The following is a 15,358-nucleotide window of genomic DNA, read 5'->3' on the forward strand; positions in this document are numbered from 1 at the left end:
TTATCATTTCTGCTGCTCTCCCCTGGATGCTCTCCAATTCAGCCACCTATTTTTTTTTTTTAAAGTGTGACACACAGATCACAGCTAAGCCCTTACTGGAGCTGAGTAGAGCAGGGAATTACCTCCCATGTCTTACACACACGCTCCTGGTTAACACCCTCTAGAAGAACATTAGCCTTGTTCACAGCTGCATCACTCATATTCAGTCCGTGATCCCTTGTAACCTCAGATCCTTTTCAGCCATGCTGTCACCTGACCAGTTAGTCCCATTTTGTCACTGTGCAATGCTTGGGAGTAAAGGAGAACAGAAGCCAGCACTGCAGGATGGAAGCTGTGCATTACAAGCCACCTTGGCAAGGATCTGCTAAAGCACCAGGTGTGGCTGCAGTCCTCATCCTTAACTCACCACTTCCCCAACAAATGAGCCAAGTGTCAGGAGGTTCAGCTGATTCACAAAGAAAAAGAAAAGAAAAAGACATCTGCAGCAACAAGGAAAATGCCTCACCTGAGAAACATCAGGACAAGATTTCCTGGTGCCACTGAACCTGGTGCTGAAAACCTCTGACTAGTGGGATTATAAATGCCCACCTGTGTGCTCTGCAGGGACCTGGAGCCCTTGCTGCTCCGATGAGAAAAGACGCAAGTGCAGCCATAACTCTCTCAGGCCCACTGTCCTGATCTCACTGTCCCTATTTCTCCCTGTGCTGTGAACACAGCACCCATTAGAAAGGAGACGGGGTGACACGTATTAGAGCCATATGCTGCGGGGGTGGCAGCTAACAAGCCTCCTTCCAGAAAACAAGACGGCTGCATTGACAGCCCCTCCTACACCTCTGCCAGAGGGGCCTCAGAAACCATGCTGCAAGAGGTGCTAGTGACTGCTATATCCACCTTTTGGCCACCAGCTTCCTGGGGCGGCACCCCTCCACAAGGGACCCTGCTCTCTGCGGCTGGGCAGAGCAACCTCCAACCCAACCATCCAGTGGTTAATGGAGCTGAAGCTTAAAGTCTGTGACCCCAGCCCCCTCTCACCCAAGCCTCCCCCTTCTGGCTGTACATCCCTATTCCACCTATCCCATCATCCATTGATTTCCTCTGCCTCCCTCCTCCCTCGCTCCCTTGCACCCCTTCCCGCTTGATGGCAAAGGAGAGAGTGAACTGCTTGGATGGAGCAGTGGAGGGGATTCCATGGTGAGGTAGTGGGTGCTGGGGTGCCCCAACTTCTCTGAGGGTTTAAGTGAGATGTGACAAGCCTGTTGCCAACTTGGTAATATTATAAAAACCAGATACACCAGCAGGAGTGTGAGAACCTCCCCTCTCCCATCTAGTCCCCTCAAAGACCCACCCTTACCCTGCCTCTTCCTCTGAGGCCCCAACCCCATCCATTCCTCTCCCCCATACCCCCTCACTCATTGCTTTTCCCCTATCACCCCTAGGTCAGGAGGGACACCCCTGCAGAGCCAAAGCTGGGATCTGCAGCCCCACCCTCCTGCCCTCCCATGCTCTCAGTAAGCAGCCTCTGAGTGTCCATACAGTGTATCTGACTGGACACTCTCTGGTCTCCTTTTCTATCAGATTTTTCCGGTCAAAAACTGGGCACCTGATCATCCTAGAATGACATCTAGATTTTGTGCTGACCCTTTGCATGAAAGCACACAGAGTCAGATCCTGCCTAGTAATTGGAGCTGCCCAAGATTCATCCCTTATTCATCTGGCTCTTCTCCCAAACAAGGGGAAGAGGCTGTCCCATTCTCCCAAACACAGGGCACCCACATGACACCACCCAGGCACAATTGCAAAGTTAACCCAGGGAAAACTCTGGCTCCATTTGCTGGCAGGCACTACTTTGGTGGTGCTTGCAAATCTCATGAAAATTCAGTTTTTGGCAATGTTGCTCAGTTGTTCTACTGGTGGGTACTTTTGTGGATTTCTTGGGGTTTCTTTTTGCAACTGATGCATTTTAGTTTGCAAAACCAGCCACAACGGCAAAAAAATAACTGGGGACCAGCTCCCCAAGTGCTTACAGGGTCACACAGATTGATTTTTCCCTCCTGTCCCACCAGTGATCAAATTTCCACCTACCCCTGCAACATACTGATGGATCCCACCTTTTTGCTGGCTTCCCTTTGATTAATTTGATTAATAATGTTAATTGGAACAGTTCAAGTGGACCCATGTGTCCATATGGAATCCTCTTGGCTTTGCAGAGACTCTGGGCTCTACCCTCCTGGGTCAGATTTTGCAGCATCTGGGCCTGAGAGTTTGTTTTATCTGCAATCAGTGTGGCTTTGCATTTCTGTTGCTCACTAAGTATCCCAGACCTGGCCCCACTGAACAAACTCAACTTAAACTTTTCAGACAGTTGAATTTATTTTTCTGTTTGGAAGAGGATGTAACATTCTATTGCATGCATTGTTCACAGGTGAGAATAGATCCAGAACTTCAGAGCAACCTCACTGCTAAACTGGAGAGAAGGGAATGGATCACCTGTGCTGTAGAGCTGCATGAGGTCATGCTGAAACTGGATCCTGCAATCAAAAATTGTCTACAAACCACATTCCAAAGTACGGCAAAGCAGGTCAGATCCAGAAGCCTGATTCCCCCCATGGCCTGTGGAATAGAGCAGGGCAGCAGATGTGAGTCCCAGAGCTCCAGTGACTCCTTTTCAGGGCTTGCACTTGGGACTGGAGGTGAGGACTCCATGTTCACCTTTCCCTGCATATTTGCTCATTCAGTCGCTTCCCCCATACCTGCAGTTAGATTTAGAGCCTTTGGGCCTGGGTCCCTGCAACTAGGCATCATGTGTGGTCGCTCATAGCTAGGGTGCTGTTCTGACTCAATAACGTCATACACCTACTTTGCCCAGATGTAAGTGGCTGTGCAGTGGGAGAGAGAATTGGGCCTTTTGTCTCTGTGTCTGTGGTCCAAGGGCTGAAGGTGACAAAGGCAGACCATGCTCTCTAGGTCACATTTTATAACAGCGGCAGCACTTGGTTATGTGGCTGGCCTTCTCCACGCCACAAGGTGATCTCAGGTGATTTCTAACAGCTGATGAGAGCAACATGGGTGCTAATGTCTGCAGAAGACTCATGGACGTAGCATTGGAAGATAGAACCTCAGTTTTGTGTAGCCATGGAAGAAAACATGTTTCCCCCTCCAAGCAGTGTCCATAGTTTGCTTGATCTCCCAAGTTGCTAACAATTGCTTTGTGACCTACATTGTGGTTAATTGATATAGGAGGCTTGGGAGGTGTGTTGCTCTATCTCCTTAGCCTCTCCACTTCTGATGTGGCTTCAGCATCAGTATTGTTCCACCAGCAACATGGACAAGCTTTGTGTGTGTGACATGCCATTCATTCCATTCCATTTTGAGACAGCGGCAATAACAATGCTTAGCGCTGAAATTGTACCTTCGCATGTTCAAAACAACATATAGACATTAATCAGTCAAATACGCCAATGGGGGATTATAGAGAGAGAGCTCAAAGTGCCCAAATTCTGGAGTAGGTCAACCATGATCATTCATTCATCATTCCTGCTGCTTATCCCAGATCCATCCCTGGGATCCAATGGCAGAAATTTGCCATTACAGCCCATACATTGTTCACAAGTAGATTAATTAGATTACAGCAAAGCAAGATCAGCAGTTTAACAGATCTCATCTCAAGAGCGTATTGTGAAGTGGTGCATCAGTCTATATTTGTGGATAACAACCGTAGCTGGCAATCCCACATTGGTTTCCATTGTTTCTGGACATTCGAATGTAACCTTTGTCTCCAAAACTTTCCCCCCAGCTGTTGGAAGGAGAAACAGAGAATTAAACATCAAAAGCGTAAAACACCTTTCCTTCCAGGTAGGGCTCCCGTCCCCATTTACTCATGTGTTTCAAGTAGGGCTGTTGATTAACCACAATTAACGCACGCGATTAACTCAAAAAATTAATTGTGATTAATCACACTGTTAAACAATAGAATACAGTAGACCCCTGACTTACGAGGAGGTTACATTCCTGTGCAACCCTGCGTAAGTCAGATTTTGCATGACTGGGGAGAGTGAGGAAATTGACCAGCACAGCAGCGCTGGACAGTTTCCTGTCTCCTCTGAGCAGCGCGGAGCCTGGGTCCCAGCTCCCTGCCACTCACAGGAGACAGCAAACTGATCAGTGGTGCTGCACTGGCCAGTTTCCCAGGTCCCCCGAGTGGGAGGCAGCCCAGAGCCAGGCACCAGCTCTCCACTCTGAGTTGGGTTAACCCAAGATTTGCGCAATTTGAGTGCGGGTATCTCGGGGTTCTACTGTACTAACTAAATTTATTCAATATTTCTGGATAACTTTTTACATGTTCAATATTGATTTCATTTACCACACAAAATACAAAGTCTAAGACTCAGAAGCGCTGTGAACAATCTGAGATGAGGTCTGGCACATGCTTTCAGAAGTCTTAAAACAGCAACACTGTAATGCAGAAACAAGAGAACCCAAACCACCAAAAGAAGAAAATCAGCCGGCTGGTTGTGTCTGACTGAGATGATGAAAATGATCATGCATCAGTCCACATTGGTTTGGATCATTAGCAAGCAGAACCTATCATTAGGATAGAAGCATGGAACATATGAATCTATAGTGCATCTGACACAAATACTCTGCAATGTCTGCTACAACAGTGCCATCTGAATGCCTGTTCTTGCTTTCAGCTGACATTATAAAGAAGAAGCAGGCAGCATTGTCTCCTGCAAATTGTAACCAAACTTGTTTGCCTGAGTGGACTTCTAAGCTCTAAATTTTACATTGCTTTATTTTTGAATGCAAGATGGGGTGTGTGTCTAATTCTATATTTGTAAGTTTAACTTTCATGATGAAGAGATTGCGCTACACAACTTGCATGAGATGAACTGAAAAATACAATTTTTTGTTCCTTATAATGCAAACATCTGTAATAAAAATTAATAAAATAGTGATCACTGTACACTTTTGCATTGTGTTGTAATTGAAATCGATATATTTGAAAATGTAGAAACTATCCAAAATATTTAAAATAAATGGGAGTGTATTAATAGTATAACAATGCAATTCATCAAGAGTCTTTGTTTTAATTGCTTGACAGCCCCAGGTTTAACATGTTTAGCCCAATACAGTCCAATTCACACTCTTACAGACACAAACGCGCACAGCTCTACGCAGCTTGCTCCTACTACACACACATCCCAGAAGCAGGTTTTCTATAGATAACTATGGCTCGGTGATGGATTTTCCTTTACCTGTTCTTCACCAGCCAAAACTCCTTCCCATCCAGGGCGCCGTAGCCGACAACTAGAACGGCATGATTCACATCTTGCGTGCAGCGTGGATCATTGTAAACTCCTGGAAGGAAAGAATGTAGAGTCACAAGGGAGGAAGAAAAGCCAAAAGGGACTTCTCTGCTCAGTAAAGTTGCTGTGAGCAACAGAACCCACATGGTACCAATATGCCTGTAACCTGGTCCCGTATAAGTGGGGTGTTGGGGGGGGGGGCAACCAAGAATAACTATTGCTCACTCTTTTTGTCAATAGATCACAAAGTGGGTCTGTCTCATTACCTCCTTTGTGCAGATGGAGAACTGTGCCACACAGAGGGAAGTGACTTGCCCTGGGAACAGAACCCTGCTTTTCTCAGCCCCAGTCCAGCCCACTGTCTAATGGGAAGTTTAGTTTCTGTGGCCTCTCCAATCATTGGCTCTCCTACTGCGGCAGCCAGCTTGGCTCGTGTGAGGTGGGCATCTGCTCCGAAGCACTGGGCCCTGACCCCCTGCCTGCTACCAAAGAGATTTCAGCTACAAAAGGACGTCTGACTGGTGGAGATGAACTATGCCCCTTGCAATGAAAGACTCCATTAGCTCACCTGTCCCTGAGGTATTTCCATATCCTTACTCCTGTAAACACTGGGAGGGAGTCTTCCTCCCACTATGCTCCCTTCCAATGTACCCTTAGAAGCCCCAAATCCACTCAGGGGAGAATTCCCCAAGCTCAGGAACCGAGTAAGACAGCCACAAATTCTCTTAGGAGGACCCCTGCCAGAAATTTTGGCACAGGGGATGTGCCAGCCAGAGTTAGGGATCTGCAGCAGTGCTGGCCAACCAGGTAGAGACAAGGAGCCAAAATAGCTGTGGATAGAGTGCAAAAAGCCACATATGATAGATAAAAATAAATATATCTATTGATATATATTATATATCTAGAGAGATGCCCTCCCCCAGAGCCAGGCACCCCAGCCCCCCGCTCTAACCCAGTCCCTCTCTGCTTCCCCAGACCCAGGCACCCCCAGTCCCCTGCTCTAACCTGATCCGTCTCTGCTTCCCCAGAGCCAGGAACCCCCAGCCCCCTGCTCTAACCTGATCCCCCTCCGTTCCCCTAGAGCCAGGCAACCGCAGCCCCCTGCTCTAACCCAATCCCCTCCACTCCCCCAGAGCCAGGCACCCCAGCCCCTGGCTCTAACCCAATCCCCCTCTGCTTCCCCAGAGCCAGGCACCCCCAGCCCCCCAATTTAACCCAATCCCCCTGCACTCTCCTAGATCCAAGCACCCCCAACCACTCCCACTTTCTAACTCAATGCCGGCGACTCACTGGAGCTGCTGCCACCGCACACTTCTCATTCCAAGCACTGGGACACATGCACAGAGTGGCAATAAGAACTCATGGCATGTGGCTCCGAGCCGGAGCAGCATTTCATTGCTCAAAGAGCCACATGCAGCTCTAGAGCTGCCAATGGGCCATTCCCATTCTACAGCAAATCCACAGGGCGCTGTAGTTTGACTTCCTACATGAGTCATCTCACCTCCTGCAGAAAACAGACCCCACAGTGTGGCTGTCGCCTCAACAACATGCTGCAAAATCAGTAGCAACTTCCTTCACGTTCCTCTTTCAATTTAAAGGGACAGTCCACAGAAAGCCAAGGCATCACTGCTTCACATTACCGACTGCACCAGACAGGAGGTGTTTGAGGTTAGAGAATGTACCTGATTTATACAGGAAAAATGTCGGTTGTTTTGCATCTATGATGACAGCCACAGGTCCGATATTGGCTACGGTATCCTTCAGGGCTGCTTCATCCTGATGTGGGAGCTCAACGTACTTGGAGCAGGTGGCGGCTCGCGTGGCAGGGTTATAGTGACATGTTCCGTTCTGGCAAAGGGCAGGAGAAGCAGGGACATTTTGGACCTTGGCTTGAAAGTCACGCCTACTCACTACAGCTATTTTTAATCTCCCCACTTTTCTTAGACCACTGCTGCTCCTTGAGAGGTCATTGAGTCCAGTCATCTGCACTCACAGCACGACCTGTCACCATCCCTGGCTGATTTTCTTTTTTAAATCTAGCCTGTCCAAGACCACGGAAAGGGCACCACAAGGACTGAACTCAACACCACATTTACTAGGCCAGTGCTCTAACCACTGAGCTATCCCTCCATTCCTCCTGGCCATTTATCGCTCCGCCTCAGCTGGCCCTAACCCCAAGAACTGGCCAGCACAGAATGCCCACTGCCAAAAGAAGATGTGGCTCTCCCTGCATCACACACACATGCTGCGTACACAGCACAAGGGGGGCCGGCTGACCTGCATCTTGGTCTAGCGGCCCTTTGAAAAGTGATGATGGGGAGGCCACGTGGGACTCTGCTCTCACTACCCCACCTTCTTCTGGCAAATTGCTCCTGCATCACACAGTGGGCAGAGGAGTCATCCCATAAAGTCCCACACTGAAATCCCCGTGTCCAGAAGCAGGGCCTGCTGCAGGGAGGAAGCAGAAAGGTTTTGGAATCCCAGTAAAATTGCCCTTCTCAGCATCTTCCAGCTGGTGATTGCAAAGCACCTGATCAAACCCAATGAATTTACACAAACTCCTGCGAGGCTTTTCGGATGGAGAAACTGAGGCATGAACTAATTAAGTCCCCTATCCGCTGTCTTTTTAAATCAGGGGAAAGACTCCCCGTGAGATCAAGCCTTAAGAGATGCATCCAATGTCACACTGGAAGTCTGCGACAGGCAGGGCATTAACAAATCCCCAGATCTTCACCCCTCTAGCAGTGGGGAGCACAGGCCACTGGCTGCATTGAGGTGGGAGATCCCCCTGAAGCCCCTATCTCTTCCAGGACCAGGGCTCGGCAGTGAGGCTGCCACTGATCCTGACAGTACTAGGGCTGGCCCTGCCCCAGGAAAACCCTGTGGCCCTGCCAAGCGCACCAGGTGTGGCTGGGCAGCCGCATCCCAGCAGGAGCCAAGTGTGGAGGGGCCTTGTTTGGGGTGGGGAGCTGTCTGTGTGTGGGCAGCTCAGTGAGCGACCTGGAGGCACAGAGTCTTGTTGGGGGGTTCTGGGTTCAGGGTCAATGGGACTCTGGTTGGGTTCAGTGGAGGGGTCTGGGTGTGGGGATTCCAGGTGCAGCTTGCTGGGACTCAGTGAGGCAGGAATCTGGATGTGGGGGGCTTGTTGGATGGGACTAGCTGTAGGTGGCTGGGCTTGTCAGGGGGAGGGAAGCCCCTGATTAACTATGGAGCCAGAGCTCCTGCTGTGCAGACACTGCATGCTGGACTCCCAGTTCCCCTCATGATTCCCCCATCCCCTTTTCCTCTCGACTCCTTTCCTCTGTCCCCTCCACGTGCCCTGTTCCACTCCCCATTCCTTCCCTACTGCCTCTTCCCCTACCTCCTCATCCCTCTTACCTTATTCCTCTCCCACTCCACACCCCTCCCCAGCCCCACTGCTGACACAGAAATCAGGAAGGCTCCTGTCTCAGCACACAGAAGGGAAGCCCCAGAGGCACTGGGACCAGCCAGCAGGCTGCCTTCTGCTGCAGAGGTAAAAGGGACCCCTCTCACAGCCTTGAATCATAGAATCCTAGGGCTGGAAGAGACCTCCAGAGGTCAGAGTTCAGCCCCCCTTCCCAAAGCAGGATCAACCCCAACTAAATCATCCCAACCAGGGCTTTGTCAAGCTGGGACTTAAAAACCTCTAGGGATGGATATTCCACCACTCCTCTCGGTAATGCATTTCTGTGCTTCACCACCCTCCAGGTGAAACAGTTTTTCCTAATATCCAACCAAGGCCACCCCTACTGCAACTTGAGACCATTGCTGCTTGTTCTGCCATCTGTCATTACTGCCTTCAAGCTGGGCAGCTCTGCGTTTGCAGAGACTAGGGAGGGATGCCCAGTCAGGACGCTCTGTGGCACAGTCCGCCACTAACTACATGTATTCCACTTTGCCTGCTTGTCGTGCCCTGCCACTCACCCCCGACCCTGCAGTTGCTGACTGATATTTGAACTTGTATGTGATCCATTCAGATGCCAGGTCAGGCAGCTGAAGTGGCTCCCTGCTACTCAGCCTTCCGCATCACCCAGAAAACTGCCTGAACAATAACAGAAACATCAGCACATGGCACCAGCAGGGGCGCTGATGGCATGTATGTGCCCCTGAGTAGAAAGGCAGAGCCTCGCTTGCCTTACAGACAGGCTGCCCACACTCTCCACTGTGTCCTAGAACCTGGGGCCTGCAAGCTTGCTGACTGAAGTCAAACTGAATTGTGCATGGGTGGAAGGGGCTGTGGGGCTCAAACCTGAGCCAGAGCCTGGCCTCAGCTCTGTGCATCTATGTGACACCCACCAGAGCAGTGTATGGATACGAAGCATCCGAATCAATGCCACCATTATCGATGATGTACTGGAAAGCTTTGGTCATATATCCCCCGCTGCAGCCAAAGTTCCCATATGTAGTGGAGCAGTCGACTAAGTTCTGTGCGCTGAGAGACACCAGGTTTCCAGTTTTCAGTTTCACCTGGGCTTCTAGGGCACCAACAGCGCTGAAAGCCCAGCAGGAACCACAGGCCCCCTGGAAAAGCCAGACAGATGTGCTCAGCTGCTGCTAATGGGCACCCAGGGGGTTAGGGACCAGACTGAGCCTCCCACCTGATTTTTCACATCAGTAACACATCCTTTCTCCCTCCAGTCCATGGAGTCAGGCACACTATGCCCAGGGCGTGGCCTGTAGATGGAATTCCGGTCAGGTTTGTGGGGAATTTTCACTCCAGTTAACAAAGCCGCCACTTCCTCACTGGTCTAGTTAAAAAAACACACACACACCTTGTCAGACTGGCACCCTGTCACTGTTCAGACTGGGCTTGAATGCTGGGGAAATTCAAATACAAACTCTATGGTGCAGGTTAAACACCTGTTCCCAGGTATGTTGTTTTCCTTTCTGTAGAGAAAAACACGAGCACACCTGAATGTTGGGGGATCAGTCTGGCTGACACAATGGTCCCTCATGTATGTAGCTGTTTGCCTGAAACACTGGATTTCATGATTCTTTTGTGTACTAATCCTCCTGCTGCATAACACTGCTGGGGATAGAACCCAGGACTAGCACTGCAGGAAGACTTGAAGACAAAAGGGTGGAATTTTTAGGTCTGGGGGGTGGGGTGTTGGCTGAAAAATGCACCTTTTGATCAAACTAGAACATGGTGTGAATTCACCTCAAATTTGCCAAATTGTTTCAACTGGATTTTTTTTTTCAAAACTAGTCAAAATGTTTTGATTCAAAATTTCTTTTCCTTTCAAAATGTACTTTCATTTTCCTTATTTTTATTGAAGATGAAATACCCTAGAGGAGGGCTCAAATTGTGTTGCTGATCCTAAGTAAACTGTTTAAGTGTTTTTTGTGTTGTTATTGTCATGTCAGATTCACCTGAAACTATCTTTTAATTGACTGACTGACTGGTTTTTTGGAGCACCTAACTAAAATCTCTTATTCTCATAGTTCTACTGAGGAGCCTAAGCATTGCCAACCCTCTTGGTTTTACTGAGAGTATCATTATACCTGATCATATTGTTAGTCTTTAAGGTGCTTTTCGTGTTTTGTGAAGATACAGACTAACATGGCTACCTCTCTGAAATTATATCTGGTGTTTTCCTTATAGCACCAATGTATAGGGGAGAGGGTCCTGAGATTAAGGATTTCAGCTTTTTTTTTTTCCTCTTTCTTTCTTTGGTACAGCTGTGGAGAACTACAGGAAAACAAAACTCATAAAGGTACAACATACAGAGGCAAATAAAAAGAGCCCCCAGACTTAAGTCTATGTCTCCACAGCAGCCTTATTCCAAAATAACCTGTGCCAGAACAGCTATTCCAAAACAGCTTATTTCAAAATCATGCTGCTATACACAGAGACCACATCTACCCTACCCCTCCCTTTCAGAAGAGGTATGTAAATGCTGCAGATTGGAAATGCTAAGGAGATGCTTATATGAATATTCAGTGGCCTTTGTGTATAGCAGCTTTATTTCAAAATAAGCTATTTTGGAATAGCTGTTACAGAATAGGTTCTTTTCCTTTTCAAAATCAAGACATCATTAGCAACACGATTGACACACAGATACTGTGTCATATCCTGCAATGCATATGTTAAAGTGGGAGTTAGACAATGTTTCGAGATGACATAGGATTTGCCATTTAGATTTGAGTTAGGCTCATTGTTGGGCTTTTAGATGTTCACTGTTTATTGAAAATAACCACGAGCTTTTTTTTTTTTTTAAAAAACTTTGCAATTATGGTGTCAGGAGCCACAAAGAAATCCTTAAAGAGCTGCATGCGGCTCCAGAGCTGCAGGTTGCAGACCCCTGAGTTACATTCTCTGGTCATGGTACGCCACCTCAGAAATACAGATAATTCCAAGAGACTCAGGCCCTTTGGCTACATCTACACTACAAGATAAGTTAGATTTTTAATAATTTTGATTTTTTAACTTCGTTCTTATGAATTCAAATCTAAGTGTCCACAAACCTTGAAATTCAACTCACCCTTTTTCCGTGTCAAGTTTCTGTGTTGTTCCCATTGCCCTATGCAAATTCAACAACAGGAGCAGTGCATTGTGGGTACCTATCCCACAGTGCCTAAGCCCTGTTTGCTTGTGGGTGTTTCATGTTAGAATCCCAGAATGCAAAAAACACTGTCCCAGAATTCAGAGCACCCAGTAACAGAATTAAGCTCTCCCTCAAACCTGCCGAGGTTTCATGTGCTGCACATCCTCTGTGGATGTTGATGTAGTGGCAGGCAGCTGTGCTATCAGCCCTGTCCACCTCCGCCCGGTTCCATTAGCCGCACATCTGAACCTGCAGGCCTGGGTGCTGCAGAATTCTAACAATTCAATCAAAAATTTGCAGGCTTCCTGTGATCTTCTTCCTGAACAGCTGGATGGAGAGCAGTGGAGGAGGAAGCGGCCATACATGGAGGGTCACTGCGTAGCTTTGCGGGATACACACAGGACACTTCTGGAGGCTAACAAATTCGAATTAAAGACATGGTGATTCCACACTAGCCTTTATTCAAAATTTGAAATTGACGCTATACCTGTCCGGTAATATTGACGTTTTGTTACCTGTATTAGGGCTCATTAATCCCAACTAATGGTGTTTACAGTGAAGACAGGGATGTTTTAATATCAAGCTAACTCCTTTAAATTCAATTTTATCTCGTAGCGTAGACTTGGCCTTGGTCTGCAGCAATAGTTTTTCAACTTACCATGTCAGCCAGGTGGTTCATGCCCAGCTCATAGGAATGCAGCCCCAGCGAGTGCTCGAAGTTATGCAGCATAACAAGATGGAGGTTCTTTTCCCAGGTCATACGCCGCTCCCCTTCCTCTTTCTGGAACCAAAGCACAGCTTCCATGTTCTTATGCAATAGCCCAGAGGAAACGGTCGACACTGCCAATGGGTTATAGGACTACAGCATTTTTCACCCCCAGGAGCTCCAAGTGCTTTGCAAAATGTTGCTCAGACCCTGCAATGCTCACTCAAGCAAAGCTCCCTAAGAAATCTAGGGGAGTCATCCTATGGCAGGACTTCCTCACCACTGACATACAGCCAGTTCTGGAGTGGTGTGCAGCAGCTTTTTAACAGCACACAGCAACCAGACTCATCCTTACACGGTATGGGACCCTATGCAAATGAGTCCCCACCCACACAACTTTTGCAGAGCGTGGAGCTTCCCTTCCCCTCCCCTCCCAACTGGCTTGTCACCATGCAGCTTCTGCTGGGGTCCTGTGTTTTGGGGCTTCCATCCCATGCAGTTTCTGCCAGGACCTTGGGCTCATGGTCCCTGTCCCCCATGTGGCTTCTACCTGGACTTAGGGGCTAATAAACCCCCCCAAAATAGACTTTGAAATATAAGCTAACCCCCTGGGATGTTTTAGGCAAGCTGGAGGGTATATAGAGGGCCCAATGATCATTAAGTCAGAACACTCTGCTGAACACAGGGCAGCGTTTACTATGCAGAGGGACGGGAGCAGTATTGTGGCCTAGAGCTAGCAATGCTCAGACCATGGACACCAGCTGACCTGAGGAGACAAGGGGGTGGAAATCCTTCTCCCCCCATCACACAAACTCTTTAAACCCACAGCTACCCAGACCCCACCTGGTGGCTGTACTGCTTGCCATGGGATTTCTTCCACAGCTCCCAGTGGAAATCCAGCATCGGGTCTGTGTGTAGATGTGCAGCAGCAAGAGAGGTCAAGAAGATCCAAGCCAAGAACTTCATTCTGCTCAGCTAGGGGAAGAGAGGACTGTGCTGGTGAAGGATAATATCTGTGTGATTAATTCAAGTGTCCCAATTTCCGTCCCTCAGTGACAGTGCAAAAAATCAGACACCAATTGGTTGAGATTTCTCCTCTCTCTGCTGTGAGCAACCAGTGATCATGGCTTGCACCTCTTCTGGGGGTTGGGGGGTTGGGGGGTAGGATGTTCCCTGGAGTGCCACATGGCAACCACAGACTGGAAAGGAAAACAGAGCTGGGTCAATGGATATCACCACTTGGCTACTTCTACAGCTCCTGAACTGCATCTTGGATCTGGACAAGAGCATCAGAGCCTGGTAGTCCCTGGAGTGAACCTGATTTACAGCAGCTGAAGATCTGTCCTGGAGAGATTTAAGTGAAGAGAGCTTGAATTTTCAAAGGAGCCCAAGTGATTTTCATGCGAGTTAGACACCCAAATCCCATTGACTTTCACCTACCTGCTCTAGGCTCATTTGAACACCACAGTCTATAGGGAGATAGTGGGTGTATGGGGCTAGAAAGAAAGAGAGAGAGGGTGTATGACATTAGATAGAGGGGGTATGGGAAGAGGTGTATATGAAAATAGAAAGACAACAGATGCACACGAGTATTCTGTGGATGCAAACTCTATACAAGCAAAATACAAAATGCCATTTCTTGGCTGGACTTCCTCAAACATGTTCTTCCACATGTGACAAAGAGATTTAAAGTACAAGGAGAGAAAAAGCAAAAAGCCAAACCTACCTGACAGGGCTTCACCTGGTGGAGATTTCTAGGCAGGAATCCTCAGCTGATCAGCAGGAAGCAAGAATTCCCCAAATTCCCCTGCCGAGGAGGGAGACTCCCAAGTGAGCCCTGACACCCGTCCGGCTCTGACTGCAGGAGAAAAGAAAGAGTTTGGTTTGCCCTGTCAGGCTTGTTACAGGGCACTTTGAATGAGGAAATGGCAGAACCTCTGGTTTCACTTTTACTGCTTAGTGTGAGAAACTTTTCCTAAGCTCCAACCTAAATCGCCCTTGCTGCAGAACAAGCCCATTACTTCTTGTCCATCCCTCAGTGGACATGGAGAGCAACTGAGCACAGACCTCTTCCCAACAGCTCTTAATTTATTTGAAGATTGTTCTTAGGTCCTCCTGCCCTCAGTCTCCTTTTGTCCAGACTAAACAGTTTTATGAACTTTTCCTCAAAGATCAGATTTTTGTCATTTCCGCTGCTCACCACTGGACACTGTCCAATTCGGCCACCTATTTTTTTAAGCCTGGCCTACAGATCTGCACACAGGTCACCAGCTGACGCCTTACCAGTGCTGTGTAGAGCAGGGCCACTACATCCTCTGTCTCACACAGCACTCTTGGTTAATACCCCCCAGGAGGACATCAGGCTTGTTCGCAGTTGCATCACTCACAGTCAGTGCGTGATCCACTATAAACTGAGATTCTTTTCAGCCATGCACCTGCCTGGCTCATTCTTCCCTGTTTTTTATCTGTGCAAAGGAGAACCGAACCAGTGCTGTAGGATGGAAGCCATAGATTACAAGCTATTGGGACAAGATCTGGCAGCTTTATCAATCTGTTAAGCCCCAAGTATGCCTGGAGCATATTTCAAGTCCTCATCGATAGCTCACTACTTCCCCCGTAAATGACCCCGGTGTCTAGATCTCCTGCTGATTGACAAAGGAAAAAGACCTCTGCAGCAACAAATGTAACCCCCCAGGCTAACTTTGGCTGCTTTTGCTTCTTGGGTATCACTTGCAAATCTCATGAAAATTCCCTGTGTGGTGATGTTGCTCAATTCT

The 15,358-nt window shown here is 48.2% G+C and overlaps 1 protein-coding gene across 1 annotated transcript; it reads right to left on the minus strand.

The window, feature by feature from the left end:
* Positions 1-2,357: 2,357 nt before the first annotated feature.
* LOC142003991 (cathepsin S-like) lies at positions 2,358-14,432 on the minus strand. The gene is made up of 8 exons (XM_074981409.1): positions 14,308-14,432; positions 13,425-13,556; positions 12,534-12,656; positions 9,926-10,075; positions 9,624-9,848; positions 6,989-7,154; positions 5,256-5,358; positions 2,358-3,793 (listed from the first exon to the last, which is right to left on the minus strand). The coding sequence occupies exons 2-8, from the start codon at positions 13,545-13,547 to the stop codon at positions 3,694-3,696; spliced, it is 990 nt and encodes a 329-aa protein (XP_074837510.1). The 5' UTR covers positions 13,548-13,556; positions 14,308-14,432; the 3' UTR covers positions 2,358-3,693.
* Between the last annotated feature and the right edge of the window lie 926 nt (positions 14,433-15,358).

Source organism: Carettochelys insculpta, chromosome 30 (genome assembly GCF_033958435.1).
Source record: "Carettochelys insculpta isolate YL-2023 chromosome 30, ASM3395843v1, whole genome shotgun sequence".
Taxonomy (NCBI): domain Eukaryota; kingdom Metazoa; phylum Chordata; order Testudines; family Carettochelyidae; genus Carettochelys; species Carettochelys insculpta.